At 45.4% G+C, this 24,108-nt stretch overlaps 1 protein-coding gene and 1 pseudogene across 1 annotated transcript; both read right to left on the bottom strand.

Moving 5' to 3' along the window:
* Positions 1 to 298: 298 nt before the first annotated feature.
* On the bottom strand, positions 299 to 1,448 carry LOC123070619 (VQ motif-containing protein 4). The gene has a single exon (XM_044493896.1). The coding sequence runs from the start codon at positions 1,301 to 1,303 to the stop codon at positions 578 to 580; it is 726 nt and encodes a 241-aa protein (XP_044349831.1). The 5' UTR covers positions 1,304 to 1,448; the 3' UTR covers positions 299 to 577.
* Positions 1,449 to 12,983: 11,535 nt separating this feature from the next.
* On the bottom strand, positions 12,984 to 14,091 carry LOC123067562 (uncharacterized; annotated as a pseudogene).
* Positions 14,092 to 24,108: the final 10,017 nt, after the last annotated feature.

Genomic DNA, 24,108 nt, shown 5'->3' with positions numbered 1-24,108 from the left:
TTGTAGTATACTGTCATGCTGTGTGATGCGAGCATACCAGAGAAGAAGACTCGAGGCATGTTTCCAACCTCACTTGGATTGCAGCAGCAAACGCCGGATTTTGGATAATTATGGCAGATTCAGGCCATATGTATTCACATGCACTGCGCTGCTCCTTCCCACGAGATTACAAGGCCGTATTTATGAGCTTGGACGCACCAACGGCGGTGGTCGATGAAGTTCAGAGGGAATCAATCCAATTCCAAACAGCAACCGAAAGAAGATCAGAATTGGGAAAAGATCTACTAGCACACGAAGGTCGAAAATAAGCTGTAATTAATCGATTAATCGAGTCGCAACCTCAAAAGAGAACCAACTCCCCTCTTCCTTTCAAGAACGGAGCAAAAATTACAACAGCAGCGCCGGCGCCGGCGAAGAACGACACAGCAAACACCTTGCTACTACTACAGTATGAAACTAGAACTGCGACCAAAGGACGGCGATGATACAGCGAGGGCGGTGGCGATGGTAGAAGTCGTAGATTACTTCATGGCTGGCTGAGCAGGATGCGCGCGCAAAGGCGGAGGCTTTGGGTCACTCACTCGGCCGGCGCCGCCGTCGCGGACGCGGCGGCCATCCTGGGCGAGCTCACGGGGAAGAGCGGGAGGAGCCGCGGCGGCTCGGCGCCCCGCGGCGAAGGGTGGAAGAAGAAGCCCTTGTCGGCGATGGCCGCGCGCTCGGCGGCATCCCCCGAGGACGACGCCGGCGAGGGGAAGAAGGGGTCGCCGGTGAGCGGCGTCACCGGGCTGCTGAGCTTGAGGGACGGGAAGTCCAGGACGCTCGGGGACAGGATCTCCGGCGCGGCGGAGGCGTTCCTCGGCGACGGCGGCGCCCCCATGGCCAGCGGCGCGATCATCTTGAGGTTCTTGAGGCTGCTCCGCCGCTCGTACAGCTTGAAGGACGGCTTCTTCGGGCGGCACGGGCCGCTCCCGCTCGCCGCCTGGTTCCCGGCGCTGCCGTTGCCTGCGGCGGTCGTCGCCGCGGCGGCGTTCTTGGAGGACTGCTCGGAGCCGGTGAGCATCTGGACGACCTGCTTGAAGGAGGTGGTGTCCGCCTGGACGAAGGTGGTGGGGAACGGGGTGGTCTCGATGGTGCGGGGGACGGGCCTGGGTGAGGGCGGAAGGTTGTGTGGGTGTGGCGGCTGGGCGCGGTGGTAGGGGTGAGACGGCGAGGTGGAGGAGGAGGAGGAAGAGGAGGTGGACGACGACGGGGAGTTGGGGTCCTGAGGAGGCATGGGGAGGAACTGCTTGGTGCACGGCTCCATTGAAGCCTTGCGTTTGCGTATGGTTAGAGTTGGGATGCGTGAGCTTCTCGGGGGCGAGGAGGAAGGGAAGGGGGAGAAGAGGATTTGAAGCGAGGAAAAAGGGTGGGGAGGTTGGTTAAGAAGAGAGAGAGAGAGGGGAGGGGAGAGAAGGGAGGTTAGAGATGCATTGTTGTTGGTGTGAACTGACTTTGGACAATGCTTTGACGTCCGTTACTTCAGCTTTTGTTCCTTTTCTTGCTGGGGTTTCTCAATTTTCTCTCGTCCTTTTCCTCTCCTCTTTCTTTTGTACTTACTCGGCGGTGTTGCCTTGCCTATGGCGTGTTTGGTTGCAGTATTGAATAGTAGCTGCATTGTATACACATCTCAATCCAGTCTGGCTTTAAAAAAACAGCCTCATATGCGACATCTGCAAGTTGTTTGGTTGCTTGCATATGGACTTCCTGCATTAGGGGATTATTTTTGGCACGTTGTTTGGTTGCCTGCATTGTCTCAGCGCATACAACTACACGTTGTTTGGTTGCCCGCATGAGATATGATTACGAGCTAGCACTTGCACTTAGCACACAAGGTTAAGAACTAGCAGAGGAAGGGGAAGAAGAAATGCAGTGTGCGCCGGACCATGGCAACTGCGGTAGATAGTGGCTGTGGCGCTGTGTCCGACATGACGAGCATGGAGTCGTGGGCGAGCGACCCCGTCGGCGGCACAACGAGCGACACCGTTGGCGAACTAGTTGCGGTGCTTGCGCAAAGACAGTCGACAGAGGAGGAGAATGTAGTGCTCGCGCCATGGTACCATCAGTGCAGTGGATGAGAGAGGAGGCCGAGATGATCGACGCTGGAGACGACTCCAGTGTAGTAGGACGAGAGAGAGGAGGCCAAGATGATCGACCCCGTCGGCGGGGCGACGAAGTGCAGTGTGTGCGCCATTGCAGCGTCAGTGCAGTAGGAGGATTGTTGGAAATATGCCCTAGAGGCAATAATAAATTAGTTATTATTATATTTCCTTGTTCATGATAATCGTTTATTATCCATGCTATAAGTGTATTGATAGGAAACTCAGATACATGTGTGGATACATAGACAACACCATGTCCCTAGTAAGCCTCTAGTTGACTAGCTCGTTGATCAATAGATGGTTACGGTTTCCTGACCATGGACATTGGATGTCGTTGATAGCGGGATCACATCATTAGCAGAATGATGTGATGGACAAGACCCAATCCTAAGCCTAGCACAAAGATCGTGTAGTTCGTATGCTAAAGCTTTTCTAATGTCAAGTATCTTTTCCTTAGACCATGAGAATGTGCAACTCCCGGATACCGTAGGAATGCTTTGGGTGTACCAAACGTCACAACGTAACTGGGTGGCTATAAAGGTGCACTACAGGTATCTCCAAAAGTGTCTGTTGGGTTGGCACGAATCGAGACTGGGATTTGTCACTCCGTGTAAACGGAGAGGTGTCTCTGGGCCCACTCGGTAGGACATCATCATAATGTGCACAATGTGATCAAAGAGTTGATCGCGGGATGATGTGTTACGGAACGAGTAAAGAGACTTGCCGGTAACGAGATTGAACAAGGTATCGGCATACCGACGATCGAATCTCGGGCAAGTACAATACCGCTAGACAAAGGAAATTGTATACAGGATCGATTGAGTCCTTGACATCGTGGTTCATCCGATGAGATCATCGTGGAACATGTGGGAGCCAACATGGGTATCCAGATCCCGCTGTTGGTTATTGACCGGAGAACGTCTCGGTCATGTCTGCATGATTCCCGAACCCGTAGGGTCTACACACTTAAGGTTCGATGATGCTAGGGTTATAAAGGAAGTTTGTATGTGGTTACCGAATATTGCTCGGAGTCCCGGATGAGATCCCGGACATCACGAGGAGTTCCAGAATGGTCCGGAGGTAAATATTTATATATGGGAAGTCCTGTTTTGGTCATCGGAAAAGTTTTGGGTTTTATCGGTAACGTACCGGGACCACCGGGAGGGTCCCGGGGGTCCACCAAGTGGGGCCACCATCCCCGAAGGGCTGCATGGGGCAAGTGTGGAAGGGGACCAGCCCCAGGTGGGCTGGTGCGCCCCCCACAAGGGCCCAAGGCGCCTAGGGTTTGGGGAGGGGGCGCCTCCACCTGACTTGGGGGGCAAGTTTCCCCCTCTCCCCCCTTTGACCGCCCCCCTAGATGGGATCTAGGGCTGGCTGCCGCCCCTAGGGGTGGAAACCTAGGTGGGAGCGCAGCCCCCCCTCTCCCCCTATATATAGTGGAGGCAAAGGAGCAGCCCAACACACAAAGTTCTTCTCCTGTTGGCGCAGCCCTACCTCTCTTTCTCCTCATATCTTGCGGTGCTTGGCGAAGCCCTGCAGGATTGCCACGCTCCTCCACCACCACCACGCCGTTCTGCTACTGCTGGACGGAGTCTTCCTCAACCTCTCCCTCTCTCCTTGCTGGATCAAGGCATGGGAGACGTCACCGGGCTGTACGTGTGTTGAACGCGGAGGTGCCGTCCGTTCGGCACTAGGATCTCCGGTGATTTGGATCACAACGAGTACGACTCCTTCAACCCCGTTCTCTTGAACGCTTCTGCTTAGCGATCTACAAGGGTATGTAGATGCACTCCCCTCTCTCTCGTTGCTAGTTTCTCCATAGATAGATCTTGGTGACTCGTAGGAAAATTTTGAATTTCTGCTACGTTCCCCAACAGTGGCATCATGAGCTAGGTCTATTGCGTAGATTCTATGCACGAGTAGAACACAAAGTAGTTGTGGGCGTTGATTTTGTTCAATATGCTTACCTTTACTAGTCCAATCTTGTTTCGACGGTATTGTGGGATGAAGCGGCCCGGGCCGACCTTACACGTACTCTTATGTGAGACAGGTTCCACCGACTGACATGCACTTGGTGCATAAGGTGGCTAGCGGGTGCCAGTCTCTCCCACTTTAGTCGGAACAGATTCGATGAAAAGGGTCCTTATGAAGGGTAAATAGCAATTGGCATATCACGTTGTGGTTTTTGCATAGGTAAGAAATGTTCTTGCTAGAAACCCATAGCAGCCACGTAAAACATGCAAACAACAATTAGAGGACGTCTAACTTGTTTTTGCAGGGTATGCTATGTGATGTGATATGGCCAAAAAGAATGTGATGAATGATATGTGATGTATGAGATTGATCATGTTCTTGTAATAGGAATCACGACTTGCATGTCGATGAGTATGACAACTGGCAGGAGCCATAGGAGTTGTCTTAATTTATTGTATGACCTGCGTGTCATTGAACAACGCCATGTAATTACTTTACTTTATTGCTAACCGGTAGCCATAGTAGTAGAAGTAATAAGTTGGCGAGACAACTTCATGGAGACACGATGATGGAGATCATGATGATGGAGATCATGGTGTCATGCCGGTGACGATGATGATCATGGAACCCCGAAGATGGAGATCAAAAGGAGCAAAATGATATTGGCCATATCATGTCATTTTTTGGTTGCATGTGATGTTTGTCATGTTTATACATCTTGTTTGCTTAGAACGATGGTAGTAAATAAGATGATCCCTCATTAAAATTTCAAGAAAGTGTTCCCCCTAACTGTGCACCGTTGCGAAAGTTCGTCGTTTCAAAGCACCACGCGATGATCGGGTGTGATAGATTCTTACGTTCACATACAACGGGTGTAAGCCAGATTTACACACGCGAAACACTTAGGTTAACTTGACGAGCCTAGCATGTACCAACATGGCCTCGGAACACAAGAGACCGAAAGGTCGAGCATGAGTCGTATGGAGGATACGATCAACATGAAGATGTTCACCGATGATGACTAGTCCGTCTCACGTGATGATCGGACACGGCCTAGTTGACTCGGATCATGTAATCACTTAGATGACTAGAGGGATGTCTATCTGAGTGGGAGTTCATGAGATGAACTTAATTATCCTGAACATAGTCAAAAGATCTTTGCAAATTATATCGTAAGCTCGCGCTTTAGTTCCACTGTTTAGATATGTTCCTAGAGAAAATATAGTTGAAAGTTGACAGTAGCGATTATGCAGACAGTAGAAAGCTTATGTCCTTAATGTACCGCTCAGTGTGCTGAACCCCAAACGTCGTCTGTGGATGTTACGAACATCGGACATACACGTTTTGATAACTACGTGATAGTTCAGTTAAACGGTTTAGAGTTGAGGCACCAAAGACGTTTTTCGAAACATCGCGGAACATATGAGATGTTTCGAGGGCTGAAATTGTGATTTCAGGCTCGTGCCCAAGTCAAGAGGTATAAGACCTCCGACGATTTTCTTAGCCTGCAAACTAAGGGAGAAAAGCTCAATCGTTGAGCTTGTGCTCAGATTGTCTGAGTGCAACAATCACTTGAATCGAGTGGGAGTTGATCTTCCAGATGAGATAGTTTCTCCAAAGTCATTGCCACCAAGCTGCTAGAGCTTCGTGATGAACTATAACATATCAGGGATAGATATGATGATCCTTGAGGTATTCGCGATGTTTGACACCGCGAAAGTAGAAATCAAGAAGGAGCATCAATTGTTGATGGTTGGTGAAACCACTAGTTTCAAGAAGGGCAAGGGCAAGAAGGGATACTTCATGAAACGGCAAATCAGCTGCTACTCTAGTGAAGAAACCCAAGGTTGAACCCAAACCCGAGACTAAGTGCTTCTATAATAAGGGGAACAGCCACTGGAGCAGAATTACCCTAGATACTTGGTAGATGAGAAGGCTGGCAAGGTCGATAGAAGTATATTGGATATACATTATGTTAATGTGTACTTTACTAGTACTCCTAGTAGCACCAGGGTATTAAGATACCGGTTTGGTTGCTAAGTGTTAGTAACTCAAAATAAAAGAGCTACGGAATAAACGGAGACTAGCTAAAGGTGAGCTGACGATATGTGTTGGAAGTGTTTCCAAGTTTGATGTGATCAAACATCGCACGCTCCCTCTACCATCAAGATTAGTATTAAACCTGAACAATTGTCATTTGGTGTTTGCGTTGAGCATAGACATGATTGGATTATGTCTATCGCAATACGGTTATTCATTTAAGGAGAATAATGGTTACTCTATTTATTTGAATAATACCTTCAATGGTCTTGCACCTAAAGGAATGGTTTATTGAATCTCGATCGTAGTGATACACATTTTCATGCCAAAAGATATAAGATAGTAATGATAGTACCACTTACTTGTGGCACTGCCATGTAAGTCATATTGGTATAAAACGCATGAAGAAGCTCCATGTTGATGGATCTTTGGACTCACTCGTTTTTGAAAAGTTTGAGACATGCGAACCATGTCTATTGGTGTATACGCATGAAGAAACTCCATGCAGATGGATCGTTTGGACTCACTTGATTTTGAATCACTTGAGATATGCAAATCATACCACATGGGCAAGATGACTGAAAAGCCTCGTTTTCAGTAAGATAGAACAAGATAGCAACTTGTTGGAAGTAACACATTTTGATGTGTGCAGTCCAATGAGTGCTGAGGCATGCAGTGAATATCGTTATGTTCTTACTTCACAGATGATTCGAGTAGATGTTGAGTATATTTACTTGATGAAACACAAGTCTGAATTATTGAATGGTTCAAGTAATTTCAGAGTGAAGTTGAAGGTCATCGTGACAAGAGGATAAAATGTCTATGATATGATCATAGAGATGAGTATCTGAGTTACGAGTTTTGGCATGCATTTAAGACATTGTGGAAATTGTTTCACAATTAATACTGCCTGGAACACCATAGAGTGATGGTGTGTCCAAACATCATAGTTGCACCCTATTGGATATGGTGCGTACCATGATGTCTCTTATCGAATTACCACTATCATTCATGGGTTAGGCATTAGAGACAACCACACTCACTTTAATAGGGCACCACGTAATTCCATTGAGACGACACCGTTTGAACTATGGTTTGGAGAAACCTAAGTTGTCGTTTCTTAAAAGTTTGAGGCTGCGACGCTTATGTGAAAACTTTCAGGTTGATAAGCTCGAACCCAAAGCGGATAAAATGCATCTTCATAGGACACCCAAAACAGTTGGGTATACCTCCTAATTCAGATCCAAAAGCAATAGGGATTATTTCTTGAATCGGGTCCTTTCTCGAGGAAAGGTTTGTCTCAAGAATTGAGTGGGAGGATGGTGGAGACTTGATGAGGTTATTGAACCGTCACTTCAACAAGTGTGTAGCAGGGCACAGGAAGTTGTTCCTGTGGCGCCTACACCAATTGAAGTAGAAGCTTATGATAGTGATCATGAAGTTTTGGATCAAATCACTACCGTACCTCGTAGGGTGACAAGGATGCGTACTACTTCAGAGTGGTACAGTAATCCTGTCTTGAAGGTCATGTTGCTAGACAACAATGAACCTACGAGCTATGGAGAAGCGATTGTGGGCCCAAATTCCGACAAATGGTTAGAAGCCATGAAATCCGAGATAGGATCCATGTATCAGAACAAAGCATGGACTTTGGTGGACTTGCCCGATGATCGGCAAGCCATTGAGATAAATGGATCTTTAAGAAGAAGACGGACGTGGACGGTAATGTCACCGTCTATGAAGCTCGACTTGTGGTGAAGAGTTTTTCACAAGTTCAAGGAGTTGACTACGATGAGATTTTCTCATCCGTAGCGATGCTTAAGTCCGTCGGAATCATGTTAGCATTAGCTGCATTTATGAAATCTGGCAGATGGATGTCAAAATGGTTTTCCTTACCAGTTTTCGTAAGGAAAGGTTGTATGTTATACAATCAGAAAGTTTTTGTCGATCCTAAGGATGCTAAAAGGTATGCTGGCTCCAGCGATCCTTCTAAGGACTGGAGTAAGCATCTCGGAGTTGGAATGTACGCTTTGATGAGATGATCAAAGATTTTGGGTTTATACAAAGTTTATGAGAAACTTATATTTCCAAAGAAGTGAGTGGGAGCACTATAGAATTTCTGATGAGTATATGTTGTTGACATATAGTTGATCAGAAATGATGTAGAATTTCTGGAAAGCATATAGGGTTATTTGAAAGGTGTTTTTCAATGGAAAACCTGGATTAAGCTACTTGAACATTGAGCATCAAGATCTATGAGGATAGATCAAAAATTCTAAATGGTACTTTCAAATGAGCACATACCTTGACATGATCTTGAAGGTGTTCAAGATGGATCAGTCAAAGAAGGAGTTCTTGCCTGAGTTGTAAGGTATGAAGTTAAGAGTTAAAGCTCGACCACGGCAGAAGAGAGAGAAAGGACGAAGGTCGTCCCCTATGCTTCAGACGTAGGCTCTATAGTATGCTATGTTGTGTACCGCACCGGAAGTGTGCCTTGCCATGAGTCAGTCAAGGGGTACAAGAATGATCCAGGAATGGATCATTGGACAGCGGTCAAAATTGTCCTTGGAGTAAATAAGGACATGTTTCTCGATTATGGAGGTGATAAAGAGTTCGGCATAAAGGGTTACGTCGATGCAAGCTTTAACACCTATCCGAGTGACTCTGAGTAGCAAACCGGATACGTATAGTGGAGCAACCATTTGGAATATCTCCAAGTGGAGTGTGGAAGCAACATTTACAATATGACCTAGAGATTTGCGAAGTACATACGGATCTGAATGTTGCAGACCCGTTGACTAAAACCTCTCTTACAAGCAAAACATGATCAAACCCCAGAACTCATTAAGTCTTAGTCACATGATGATGTGAACTGGTTTAGTGACACTAGTAAACTCTTTGGATGTTGGTCACATGGCGATGTGACCTGTGAGTGTTAATCACTTGGCGATGTGAACTAGATTATTGAGTCTAGTGCAAGTGGGAGACTGTTGGAAATATGCCCTAGAGGCAATAATAAATTAGTTATTATTATATTTCCTTGTTCATGATAATCGTTTATTATCCATGCTATAATTGTATTGATAGGAAACTCAGATACGTGTGTGGATACATAGACAACACCATGTCCCTAGTAAGCCTCTAGTTGACTAGCTCGTTGATCAATAGATGGTTACGGTTTCCTGACCATGGACATTGGATGTCGTTGATAACGGGACCACATCATTAGCAGAATGATGTGATGGACAAGACTCAATCCTAAGCCTAGCACAAAGATCGTGTAGTTCGTATGCTAAAGCTTTTCTAATGTCAAGTATCTTTTCCTTAGACCATCAGAATGTGCAACTCCCAGATACCGTAGGAATGCTTTGGGTGTACCAAACGTCACAACGTAACTGGGTGGCTATAAAGATGCACTACAGGTATCTCCGAAAGTGTCTGTTGGGTTGGCACGAATCGAGACTGGGATTTGTCACTCCGTGTAAACGGAGAGGTATCTCTCGGCCCACTCGGTAGGACATCATCATAATGTGCACAATGTGATCAAAGAGTTGATCACGGGATGATGTGTTACGGAACGAGTAAAGAGACTTGCCGGTAACGAGATTGAACAAGGTATCGGCATACCGACGATCGAATCTCGGGCAAGTACAATACCGCTAGACAAAGGGAATTGTATACGGGATCGATTGAGTCCTTGACATTGTGGTTCATCCAATGAGATCATCGTGGAACATGTGGGAGCCAACATGGGTATCCAGATCCCGCTGTTGGTTATTGACCGGAGAACGTCTCGGTCATGTCTGCATGATTCCCGAACCCGTAGGGTCTACACACTTAAGGTTCGATGATGCTAGGGTTATAAAGGAAGTTTGTATGTGGTTACCAAATATTGTTCGGAGTCCCGGATGAGATCCCGGATGTCACGAGGAGTTCCGGAATGGTCCGGAGGTAAATATTTATATATGGGAAGTCCTGTTTTGTTCACCAGAAAAGTTTCGGGTTTTATCGGTAACGTACCGGGACCACTGGGAGGGTCCCGGGGGTCCACCAAGTGGGGCCACCATCCCCGGAGGGCTGCATGGGGCAAGTGTGGAAGGGGACCAGCCCCAGGTGGGCTGGTGCGCCCCCCACAAGGGCTCAAGGCGCCTAGGGTTTGGGGAGGGGGCGCCTCCACCTGACTTGGGGGGCAAGTTTCCCCCTCTCCCCCCTTTGGCCGCCCCCCCTAGATGGGATCTAGGGCTGGCCGCCGCCCCTAGGGGTGGAAACCTAGGTGGGGGCGCAGCCCCCCCTCTCCCCCTATATATAGTGGAGGCAAAGGAGCAGCCCAACACACAAAGTTCTTCTCCTGTTGGCGCAGCCCTACCTCTCTTTCTCCTCATATCTCACGGTGCTTGGCGAAGCCCTGCGGGATTACCACGCTCCTCCACCACCACCACGCCGTTCTGCTGCTGCTGTACGGAGTCTTCCTCAACCTCTCCCTCTCTCCTTGCTGGATCAAGGCATGGGAGACGTCACCGGGCTGTACCTGTGTTGAACGCGGAGGTGTCGTCCGTTCGGCACTAGGATCTCCGGTGATTTGGATCACGACGAGTACGACTCCTTCAACCCTGTTCTCTTGAACGCTTCCGCTTAGCGATCTACAAGGGTATGTAGATGCACTCCCCTCTCTCTCGTTGCTAGTTTCTCCATAGATAGATCTTGGTGACTCGTAGGAAAATTTTGAATTTCTGCTACGTTCCCCAACAAGGATCACAGAGAGTAGGCCGAGATGAACGACGCTGGAAACGACTCTAGTGTAGTAGGACGTGGGCAAGGAGGTCAAGGGAAAGGGCTTCGGCGTCAAGAGGGACGAATAGGAGGGCTCCGAGCAGAGGACAGAGGAGCTCGACATGGCGGCGTGAGTGAAGTAGACTGCTGTTCAAAGAGAGATGAAACTACGATCGTCGAAACCAAAAACTTACAACACGAATGTTGTGCGGAACTGCGAGATTAGGCTGTTGGTCAAAGGAAATTTCAAATGATTGATCGTGCGCGACGAATCTGACAAAATTCGTCCAGAATAACTTCAAACGGGAACACGAAATAAAGAACTTCTAGCCAACGAAACTACGAACCGATCACCTGAATGGAACCGTAGCATCGAGGTGCATCTTTTTCGCGTAGAGCTTACCTTGAATCGAAGCATCATTATGTAGATCAGAGGGACAAGGAAGAGAGGAGATTAGAGAGAAGCTTACTGGAGGTGGAAGAAGACCTCAAGTAATCACCCCGCATCCCTTCCATCTCCACTCGTGCAAGGGCCCGTTCTGTTGCGCTCGCCTCGGTCTGGCTCGCGAGAAACAGCCAATCTGAGCGTTTCCAGCGAGCTAGGCCCAGAGGTGCTTTAAGTTTCATGCGATGCAGGCCCAACAGTGTATACATGCAACCAAATAGGCCAGGACTCTTCTCGTGCGGGACTGATTGGGTCTCATGCAGGCAACCAAACACGCCCCTAGTGTGCTGCTGGTGCGGGCTCATGTAGACACAACCTCAATTGTTCTTTCAAAACAAGCCTCATGCTTTGTTTGGTAGAAGTGGACTGGGGAGGTTTGGGGAGGGATGATTTCTTAGGATTGGGTGAATCCCTTCCTTTCACCCAATCCCCTCAAAATCCCTTGAAACCCCAAACCCCTCCAGCCACCGTTTCCTCCATATGAAAAACTTGTTTGGCAGCCTGTGATTCGCGTATTTAGCTAAGATAGTGCAAACATCTGAAAATGCAATCTTTCCAAGTAAAATGACATCAAATTATGCAAGGAAGGATAGTGCAGATATCAAGTGAACAAAAATAACATATAACCTCACTTGTACTTGCTCCCAGAATATGCAAAGTAGCAAAACTAAGGGCATCACCTACAAAAAAATAGGTCCTCACAATACTGATACTAGCTAGTGCTATATTGGCCAAAACAACAGTCCTAGGCATAGTATTCTATTACAACCAAGTTTAACAGAGGGTGGTAGCCACATTTGTATTTGGCTAGCTGCATTTCATATTGTCGTTGGCAATTGAGATCTCTCCTTTGCTAGCATCTAACTCCAGCCTGGAAAGCAACAAATACTCGTAATAACTCTGCAAGAAAACATTGATCTTGAGTCCACATAAAAAAGTCAAAAATAACAACATCATCAGCACACACATCTACAAGTTGGAAACTGCACAACTCACATTAAGCCCCAGCAAAATACATGGGATTTCTTATTGTATATCCTAGCCCAAATACACATAATTCAATGTCTATTCTTGTGTAAACGAATTATGTATGTGATAAATTCTACTATAATATCTACTGTTTAGTGTGTAGGAAGTTAACTAATGACTGAAATGAGCATCAGCAAGATGCATTAGTCAGCATAGTAACAAGGTGCTTTCAGTAAGTCACTTCAAGTAATTGAATCGAAGAAAAGGTGCAAATCTCCATGAGACATGCCCAAGATTACTGTAACTACAATACGACCATTTAAATAGTTTAGGCAATAGTCCTACTGAAACTAAGTCACTTGAGCATCAACCACACACATTATATAGGAAGGACTAATAAATATGACATGAAATAGAACTCAAGCCTCATACATGACCTCATGAGGCCACCCTAGTTTTCGTTTGATGACCAGAATATACAAAGCTAAAATGACCTCATCAGGCCACCCTAGTTTGGTTTGATGTACAACGCTCGCTAATTGCAACCAAATACACTCTATGAGACTGATCCCATCAGCTAATTGAAGCAAAATATGAGGAGTAGGGAATACCAAAATAAGATATTAATAGGAACAAGGTAGCTTACCTTAGATACGTTGAGGCAACTCTACCATTTTGTTCCGAAGAAACACGACAACACTCTCTTCATCTTGAGCGGCAGAATTGAGAAAGATATCATGGTTCTCAGCATTTTTGAACACTTTGTAGGCATCGGCTCTTTCACAGTGTTGGAAGCTTTCCATCTTGTGCAGAACAACAATGCACTTGCTAATGGATAACTCTTGGGCATTTTTGGACCCTACCAACAAAGCAGACTCCTCCTTCACTTGCTTCCATTTGATCTCCACATACTGTGCCATCACTTCCACCATTGGATCATCACGCTTCTTTCCCTTCTTTAATTCCTTCACATGCTTCTTATTTGAAGCAACATCACCTCTTTGTGTAGCATCTCTTGGCTCATCACTTTGAAAAACATCTCTTGGACCATCACTTGTGTAGCATCTCTTGGCTCATTACTTTGAGCAACATCTCTTTGATTGTTGTACATGTGCACATCATCATTGTATTGATTCAGGTAAAAAGAGAAGGCAGTCTGCTCTCTTTCAACTTCGGGATCACCATCACTAACTTGTGTAACCTTAGTTGATGTGAAATTGAAGTTACCTTCTGCTATGTGTCCTGCACAAACACCCAAGTTATCATTAAAGGCCACATAGCAATGAAAATTCATTATAAAGGTCAACAAAAAGAGAAGAAATGAAAATCCATTCAAATCAGTAACTCACCATCATAGAGACCACCAAGCTTATCATAGAGGGGAAAAGGCTTATTTTGGAACTTAGTTATTTCTGGCCACGACTGTATATAAAAGAAATGATTTATCAAACTTAGGTTACTCAAAAATGAGATGATTACAAAGTCATGGAATACAAGTTAGAAGTTGTAAAGACAAAATGCACTAAACTAGAATTTACGGTCATCAGGTTTTGCCAAAGATGTGCGTCAGCATCTATCAAGTGTGTATGATAGTTCCAGCTGAACCGCTCTGTTTGCGGGCATCCTTAAGAAGCCTGTATTGAGCTTTCAAATCTGTCTGCTTTTCCTGACTCTATTGCTTTGTAAAATTTGCATGGCAATATCTTTCATGAAATAAACTTGCCATCCTATTCCAAGCTTCAGTTGACCAACCATTTTGCCCCTATGGAACGAAGTGTCATGCTCCTGAAGTAACTCCACCAAACCCTTTTCAAGAGCCAACTTACATTGAGCTCTTGGCTTTTAACTACACCAACACAAATTTACATTGTTCAAACTTAATGCTCAACATGATAAGAGGAGTTACTGTCATTCAATTTGAAAAAAATAGTGATAAACTATCATGATCTAGCTAATATTCAAGATGAGAAATATTAATGCAACAAGTATAGATGAATGAAATTACATGTGGAGATGAAGCATTTAAATACCTCTTGGAGGAGTCTTTTTAATTTTGGGTGATGGCTTCTTCGTACCGTGTGAAGCTTTTTTCCCATTTGCTTTCATGATATTGTACTTTGGGGACCCCTTTGGATACATATCTTCATTTCAACACACTCTACACTATTAGATGATGAAGACGGCATAAGTTAATTAATTAATATATGTATATATATGATTAAAAACGCACCACCATGTTGGCTATTCAACATGGTATGCTTCCCAGATTTGCATTGCAATTTCATCCCTTAGAGTGTTCCCTAAGTCGTTGTTCCCACACTTATTCTCGTCATCATTTGGGAGATCAACAAAATCGTTTGGCACTATGTTATCGAGCTGGTTATCAAGCCAAGTCTCATCACCATTCTCCATTTTGATGATATTGTGAAGAACTGCGGTAGCTGCGGGAAGTTTCACTCAATTCTCGATTGAATGTAGTGTGCCAACATGAAGAATTGGGAAGCACTTTTTAAGAATTCCTAGGGACATTAACGCATGGTTCCGTAGAACAACATGCCAATGATTGAACAATTCCCTGTGATTTTGTGGACGAGGGTGTCCATGACAAAATTCCTTCAAATGATACCGGACACCCTGATAAGGTGCGAGAAATGACCGAGTGTTTACATAGCCCCCATTAACTAGGTAAAAATTTCCCTCGGGTACTCTAAATCATTTGCTCATTGCAGACTAAAGAACTCTCGCATCTGTAGCTAAACCCTCCCAGCCACATGATATGAAAGTGAATCTTATATCGAAGTCGCATGCAATCATAATATTAGTTCTAAGATAAGATGCGAAAACCTGGAAGATATGTGGCTCCATCCTATAAGCTACTAGGCAATTCTTGACATGCCCTGTAAGGATATCGTCAACACGCTTCTTGCCATATAGGATGGAGCTATGTTGTTGCTTTCTCTCGATTGGTCCTCTATTACGCATTCGATGCAATACGGGCCGAATAAAGTGCAGCATGTCTTCAACATCCTCCCTTCTCCTCCTATTTCGTTCGATAATCTCGGAATTCATCTCGACACTAAAACTAGAATCGGGAAACAAAAAATAAGAACTATATTCATAAGACATACATAATGATCTAGAATATCATATCATCAGTGTGCCAAGATGTGCAATGATCAAGAGCTATCAAGTATGATATACTACTCCGGCAAAGAAACAAGCTCAAGAGGCCAAGAAGCTTGTTTAGCTAACCGAAGTTAGGCGTGGCAACATGTTCCCAAGATGGAGGCAACTCGTCCACCCCAACAAGGATCCAAGCGGCAGGCTGTGAAAATAAGAGTCACACACGTTTCATCATAAGTATTATAAGTAGAAGAATTTCATCATTATTTCTAATCTCATGGCACACACATTTGAATAGAAACATCACTGGATGGTTTGTTCCAATGCATGCAGAAGATGGACAATGAGAATCAAGACCAAAATATCAAGTGCATTGCTACAACTTGTAGATAACTACATGTTGTAGAATGGGGTAACATGGCAATTAGCCAACTAATATCAGTGCCACATATTGCAGGAATGAAGCTCGACGATTAAACTAGGAAGATCAATACTAAACTGACATATGTTCTGGTTAGTTAAAAAAACCAGTATGCATATTTGATTCAGTTGCAGACCACTTTTTTATGCAACTGACAAGATAAACTAGCACACAGAGGTGCACAACAACAACATGCTAACCAAACGGTATAACTGTTGGAGAATGCAGTAATTTCAAAAAAATTCCTACGATCACGCAAGATCTATCTAGGTGATGCATAGCAACGGGGGAAGAGTGTGTCCACGTACCCTCGTAGACCGAAAGAGGAAGCGTTATGTAAAACGATTGATGTAGTTGAACGTCTTCGCGATCCAACCGATCAAGTACCGAACGCACGACACCTCCGCGATCTGCACACGTTCAGCTTGATGACATCCCTCGAACTCTAGATCCAGTATTGTCACAAAATATTTTCATTGGACCCAATGTGCTTGGTTCTCTTGTGAAATCTGGATTCCTTTGCCAAGGCAATTGCACCAGTATTGTCACAAAATATTTTCATTGGACCCGATGCACTGGGTATGACCCCTAGATCGGATATGAACTCCTTCATTTGCTGCTTCTGAAGCAGCAATGTACAATGCTTCACACGTAGATCCCACCATGACGATCTGCTTGGAACTGCACCAATTGACAACTTCTCCATTTAATAAAAATACGTATCCGGTTTGCGACTTAGAGTCATCCGGATCAAAGCTTGCATCAACGTAACTGTTTATGACGAGCTCTTTTTCACCTCCATAAATGAGAAACATATCCTTAGTCCTTTTCAGGTATTTTAGGATGTTCTTGACCGCTGTCCAGTGCTCCACTCAGGGATACTTTGGTATCTCCCTGCTATGCTTATAGCAAGGCACACATCAGGTCTAGTACACAACATTGCATACATGATAGAACCTATGGCCAAAGCATAGGGAATGGCTTTGATTTTCCCTCTATCTTCTGCAGTGGTCGGGCATTGAGTCTGACTCAACTTCACACCTTGTAACACAGGCAAGAACCCTGTCTTTGACTGATCCATTTTGAACTTCTTCAAAACTTTATCAAGGTATGTGCTTTGTGAAATTCCAATTAAGTGTCTTGATCTATCTCTATAGATCTTGATGCCTAATATGTAAGCATCTTCACCGAGGTCTTTCATAGAAAAACTCTTATTCAGGTATCCCTTTATGCTATCCAGAAATTCTATATCATTTCCAATCAACAATATGTCATCCAGATATAATATTAGAAATGCTACAGAGCTCCCACTCACTTTCTTGTAAATACAGGCTTCTCCAAAAGTCTGTATAAAACCACATGCTTTGATCACACTATCAAATCATTTATTCCAACTCTGAGAGGCTTGCACCAGTCCATAAATGGAACACTGGAGCTTGCACACTTCGTTAGCACCCTTTGGATCGACAAAACCTTCTGGTTGCATCATATACAACTCTTCTTCCAGAAATCCATTCAGGAATGCAGTTTTGACATCCATTTGCCAAATTTCATAATCATAAAATGCAACAATTGCTAACATGATTCGGATAAACTTAAGCATCGCTACGGATGAGAATGTCTCATCATAGTCAACTCCTTGAACTTGTCGAAAACCTTTCGCAACAAGTCAAGCTTTGTAAATAGTAACATTACCATCTGCGTCGGTCTTCTTCTTAAAGATCCATTTATTTTCTATGGCTTGCCGATCATCGGGCAAGTCCACCAAAGTCCACACTTTGTTCTCATACATGGATCCCATCTCAGATTTCATGGCCTCAAGCCATTTTGCAGAATCTGGGCTCATCATCGCTTCCTCATAGTTCGTAGGTTCATCATGGTCTAATAACATGACTTCCAGAACATGATAACCGTACCACTCTGGTATGTATCTTACTCTCGAAGATCTACGAGGTTCGGTAGTAACTTGATCTGAGGCTTCATGATCATCATCATTAGCTTCCTCACTAACTGGTGTAGGAATCACAGGAACTGATTCCTATGATGAACTACTTTCCAATAAGGGATATGGTACAACTACCTCATCAAGTTCTACTTTCCTCCCACTCACTTCTTTCGAGAGAAACTCCTTCTCTAGAAAGGATCCATTTTTAGCAACAAAGATTTTGCCTTCGGATCTGTGATAGAAGGTGTACTCAACAGTTTCCTTTGGGTATCCTATGAAGACCCACTTCTCCAATTTGGGTTCAAGATTATCAGGTTGGAGCCTTTTCACATAAGCATCACAGCCCCAAACTTTAAGAAACGATAACTTTGGTTTCTTGCCAAACCACAGTTCATAAGGTGCCGTCTCAACGGATTTTGATGGTGCCCTATTTAAAGTGAATGCAGCCGTCTCTAAAGCACAACCCCAAAACGATAGCGGTAAATTAGTAAGATACATCATAGATCACACCATATCTAATAAAGTACGGTTACGACGTTCAAACACACCATTTCGCTGTTGTGTTCCAGGTGGCGTTAATTGTGAAACTATCCCATGTTGTTCCAAATGAAGACCAAACTCGTAACACAAATATTCTCCTCCACGATCAGATCGTAGAAACTTTATTTTCTTGTTATGATGATTTTTCACTTCACTCTGAAATTCTTTGAACTTTTCAAATGTTTCAGACTTATGCTTCATTAAGTAGATATAACCATATCTTCTCAAATCATCTATGAAGGTAAGAAAATAACGATACCCGCCATGAGCTTCAATACTCATTGGACCGCATACATCGGTATGTATTATTTCCAATAAGTCAGTACCTCATTCCATTGTTCCGGAGAACGGAGTTTTAGTCATCTCGCCCATGAGGCACGGTTTCGCAAGCACCAAGTGATTCATAATCAAGTGATTCCAAAAGTCCATCAGCATGGAGTTTCTTCATGCACTTTACACTGATATGACCCAAACGGCAGTGCCACAAATAAGTTGCACTATCATTATTAACTTTGCATCTTTTGGCTTCAATACTATGAATATGTGTATCATCACTATCGAGATTCAACAAAAATAGACCACTGAACAAGGGTGCATGACCATAAAAGATATTACTCATATAAATAGAACAACCATTATTCTCTGATTTAAATGAATAATCGTCTCGCATTAACCAAGATCCAGATATAATGTTCATGCTCAATGCTGGCACCAAATAACAATTATTTAGGTCTAAAACTAATCCTGATGGTAGATGTAGAGGTAGCGTGCCAACGGCGATCACATCGACCTTGGAACCATTTCCCACGTGCATCATCACCTCGTCCTTAGCCAATCTTCGTTTAATCCGTAGCCCCTATTTCGAGTTGCTAATATGAGCAACATAACCAGTATCAAATACCCAGGTGCTACTACGAGCATTAGTAAGGTACACATCAATAACATGTATATCAAATATACCTTTCACTTTGCCATCCTTCTTATCCGCCAAATACTTGGGGCAGTTCCGCTTCCAGTGACCAGTCCCTTTGCAGTAGAAGCACTCAGTTTCAGGCTTAGGTCCAGACTTGGGTTTCTTCTCTTGAGCAGCAACCTTTTTGCCGTTCTTCTCGAAGTTCCCCTTCTTACATTTTCCTTTTTTCTTGAAACTAGTGGTCTTGTTGACCATCAACACTTGATGCTCCTTTTTGATTTCTACCTCCGCAACCTTTAGCATCGTGAAGAGCTCGGGAATAGTCTTGTTCATCCCTTGCATATTATAGTTCATCACGAAGCCTTTATAGCTTGGTGGCAGTGATTGAAGAACTCTGTCAATGACACAATCAACTGGAAGATCAACTCCCAGCTGAGTCAAGTGGTTATGGTACCCAGACACTCCGAGTATGTGTTCACTGACAGAACTATTCTCCTCCATTTTGCAGCTATAGAACTTGTTGGAGACTTCATATCTCTCAACTCAGGCATTTTCTTGAAATACTAACTTTAACTCTTGGAACATCTTGTATGCTCCATGACGTTCAAAACGTCTTTGAAGTCCCGATTCTAAGCAGTAAAGCATGGCACACTGAACTATTGAGTAGTCATCAGTTTTGTTCTGCCAGACGATCTTAACGTCATAAGTAGAATCTGCAGCAGACCTGGCACCCAGCGATGCTTCCAGGACGTAATTCTTGTGTGCAGCAATGAGGATAGTCCTCAAGTTACGGACCCATGCCATGTAGTTGCTGCCATCATCTTTCAACTTAGCTTTCTCTAGGAACGCATTAAAATTCAAAGGAATGGTAGCATGGTCCATTGATATATAATAACATAGACATGCAAAATAACTATCAGGACTAAGTTCATGATAAATTAAAGTTCAATTAATCATATTACTTAAGAACTCCCACTTAGATAGATATCCCTCTAATCATCCAAGTGATCATGTGATCCAAATCAACTAAACCATGTCCGATCATCACGTGAGATGAGGTAGATTTCAATGGTGAACTCACTATGTTGATCATATCTACTATATGATTCACGTTCGACCTTTCGGTCTCAGTGTTCCAAGGCCATATCTGCATATGCTAGGCTCGTCAAGTTTAACCCGAGTATTATGTTTGTGCAAAAACTGGCTTGCACCCGTTGTATGTGAACGTAGAGCTTATCACACCCGATCATCACGTGGTGTCTCGGCAAGACGAACTGTAGCAACCGTGCATACTCAGGGAGAACACTTGTACCTTGAAATTTAGTAAGGGGTCATCTTGTAATGCTACCGCCGTACTAAGCAAAATAAGATGCATAAAAGATAAACATCACATGCAATCAAAATATGTGACATGATATGGCCATCATCATCTTGTGCTCATGATCTCCATCACCGAAGCATCGTCATGATCTCCATCATCACTGGCGCGACACCTTGATCTCCATCGTAGCATCGTTGTCGTCTGCCAACTATTGTACTACGACTATCACTACCGCTTAGTGATAAAGTAAAACAATTACATGGCGATTGCATTGCATACAATAAAGTGACAACCATATGGCTCCTGCCAGTTGCCGATAACTTTGTTACAAAACATGATCATCTTATACAACAATTTATATCACATCATGCCTTGACCATATCACATCACAGCAAGCCCTGCAAAAACAAGTTAGACCTCCTCTACTTTGTTGTTGCAAGTTTTACATGGCTGCTACGGGCTTCTAGCAAGGACCGTTCTTACCTACGCATCAAAACCACAACGATTTTTCGTCAAGTGTGCTGTTTTAACCTTCAACAAGGACCGGGCGTAGCTACACTTGATTCAACTAAAGTTGGAGAAACAGACACCTGCCAGCCACCTTTGTGCATAAGCACGTCAGTAGAACCATTCTCATGAACGCGGTCATGTAATGTCGGTCCGGGCCGCTTCATCCAACAATACCGCCGAATCAAAGTATGACATGTTGGTAAGTAGTATGACTATTATCGCCCACAACTCTTTGTGTTCTACTCGTGCATATACCATCTACGCATAGACCTGATTCTGATACCATTGTTGGAGAAAGCAGTGATTTCAAAAAAAAACCTACGATCACGCAAGATCTATCTAGGTGATGCATAGCAATGAGGGAAGAGTGTGTCCATGTACCCTCGTAGACCGAAAGCGAAAGAGTTATGTAACGCGGTTGATGTAGTCGAACATCTTAGCGATCCAACCGATCAAGTACCGAACGCACGGCACCTCCGCGATTTGCACACGTTCAGCTCGGTGACCTCCCTCGAACTCTAGATCCAGCTAAGGCTGAGGGAGAGTTCCGTCAGCACGACGTCGTGCTGACGGTGATGGTGAAGTTGCCGGCGCAGGGCTTCGCCTAAGCACTACGATGATATGACCGAGGTGGGAAACTGTGGAGGGGGCCACCCACTACAAAAAAAGACACATCCGTGACATTTTGGGCCGAACAAATTTTTTTCTGTCATACTTATGACACTTCTATGACGATAATTGTTACAAAACCCGGTATCATCATAGATGTGGTGGGCTCCTATTTCTATGACAAAAAATCATGACAGAAAATGGGCTTTTCATCCTGGGCGGGCCGGAGACGCAGCTGCATGACATTCTTTGGGCCATCCATGACGGAAAAAACCGTGGTAGAAGCGAGGGCGAGGAAAATTTCGGCGAGTTCCTGGTTACCGTGGGTGGTCGGGGGCCGAGCAATGCGCGTTTCTCTCGTACATGTACGTGCGTGTGTGCGAGGCGTTGGCTCTAACTGAACCCGAGCGAGGCGTTGGGCTCTAACTGAACCTGAGCAATTGCACTGCAGGCTACGCGTTATTGAACCCAAGCGATCGATCGATGGCTGTTAACTGAACCTCATCGAGCGATTCCTTCGCTATTGCTGCTAATTGAAGCCGATCGATGCTGCCTCTAGATGAACAGTGAGCATTGCAGGAGGGGGGGGTTGGATGAACAGTGAGCGGTGGGGGTGGATGAACAGGACCCCATGGCATTGCCTCTGGATGAACAGGACCCCGATCGATCGAGCCGGTTGGGGCTGGATGAACAGGACCCCTGGAGGACTGGATGAATAGGACGACCCCGTGGAGGGCTGGATGAACAGTAGACGGTGGAGGGGGTGGGTGAATAGTAACCCATGGAGGGGTGGTTGAACAGGAGCCCGTGGAGAGGGGTGGTTGAACAGTAGCCGGTGGAGTAGCGCGTGGTGGAGGCTGGATGAACAGGAGCCCGTGGATGAACAGTCACAGGTGGAGGCTGGAGGAGGTCGACGGTGGATGAACAGTAGCCCGTGGAGGCTGGAGGAGGTCGACGGTGGAGATGAACAGTATCTCGTGGAGTCCTGTTTTGTGGTACGCCACACCCCTCCTAATGAACAGGACCCCCGTTTCAACCGTAGCGCTCTAACACAAGTCCGTTTCGTCCGTTTTGCGGCACGCCACACCCCTCCCGATCAATAGGACCCCCGTTTCGACCGTAGGAGGTCCGTTTCCTCCGTTTTGCGGTACGCCAGACCCCTCCCGATGAACATGATCCCGTTTAGAACGTGGCCGGTCGAACACAAGGCCATTTCCTCCGTTCTGCGGTACGTCAGGCCTCATTTCCATCGCCTATTCCGTCCAAGCCAGTTGGCTCCCACGCGTTCCGTTGCCTCCCGATGAACACGACGCATTCCGTTGCCTCCCCCTAACGCGATGCATTTCGTTGCCTCCCCATGAACACGACGATGACGCAGTTTCTCCGTTCTGACCCAGCCATGTACACGAGCCTAGGCCGTACGTATGCGCGAGTAGGCATTCGAGACCCTGCCCGTATGTACGTACGTGGCCGTATTTTCTTTCTTGCACACTGGTCGTTGTACGTATGTGTACATGGTACGTGTGCGCCTCTACTATGACACGTGAGCGCCTCTACATCCACCAGTATGTACGTACACATTCGCGACCAGAATGACAATGCTACATACACTTCGACCAGGTGGGTCCCGACTGTCAGTCACTTCCTTGCATGCGAAGATGTAGATGGTGGGTCCCAACAGTCAGGGGGATTGAGGGAGTCCCGGATTAGGGGGTGTCCGGATAGCCGGACTACCATCATCGGCCGAACTATCATCGACCGGACTATCATCATCGACCGGACTCCAAGACTATGAAGATACAAGATTGAAGACTTCGTCCCGTGTCCGGATGGGACTTTCCTTGGCGTGGAAGGCAAGCTTGGCGATACGGATACGTAGATCTCCTACCATTGTAACCGACTCTATGTAACCCTAGCCCTCTCCGGTGTCTATATAAACCGGATGGCTCTAGTCCGTAGGACCGAACAACAACAACCATTACAATCATACCATAGGCTAGCTTCTAGGGTTTAGCCTCCTTGATCTCGTGGTAGATCCACTCTTGTAAACATCCACAATATCAATATCAATCAAGCAGGACGTAGGGTTTTACCTCCATCAAGAGGTCCCGAACCTGGGTAAAACATCGTGTCCCTTGTCTCCTGTTACCATCTGCCTAGACGCACAGTTCGGGACCCCCTACCCGAGATCCGCCGGTTTTGACACCGACATTGGTGCTTTCATTGAGAGTTCCTCTGTGCCGTCACCGATAGGAAGGATGCCTCTTCCCGTCTTCAAGGACGGCATCTTTGTCGATAGAGCCTTGGCCGCCGGCCAAACTATCCGGCTAGGAGGTTTTCTTATGACCGCCTATCCAGCCACCGCTTCAACGATGACCTCTCGTGTCATC

This window comes from Triticum aestivum, chromosome 3B, assembly GCF_018294505.1.
Source record: "Triticum aestivum cultivar Chinese Spring chromosome 3B, IWGSC CS RefSeq v2.1, whole genome shotgun sequence".
Classification (NCBI taxonomy): domain Eukaryota; kingdom Viridiplantae; phylum Streptophyta; class Magnoliopsida; order Poales; family Poaceae; genus Triticum; species Triticum aestivum.
Note: the sequence above shows the minus strand (reverse complement) of the source record. Positions and strands in the feature narration are given on the sequence as shown.

Bases quoted from the DNA above. Each gene is read 5' to 3' on its own strand.
- LOC123070619 (XM_044493896.1), bottom strand. From the start codon at position 1,303: ATGGAGCCGTGCACCAAGCAGTTCCTCCCCATGCCTCCTCAGGACCCC.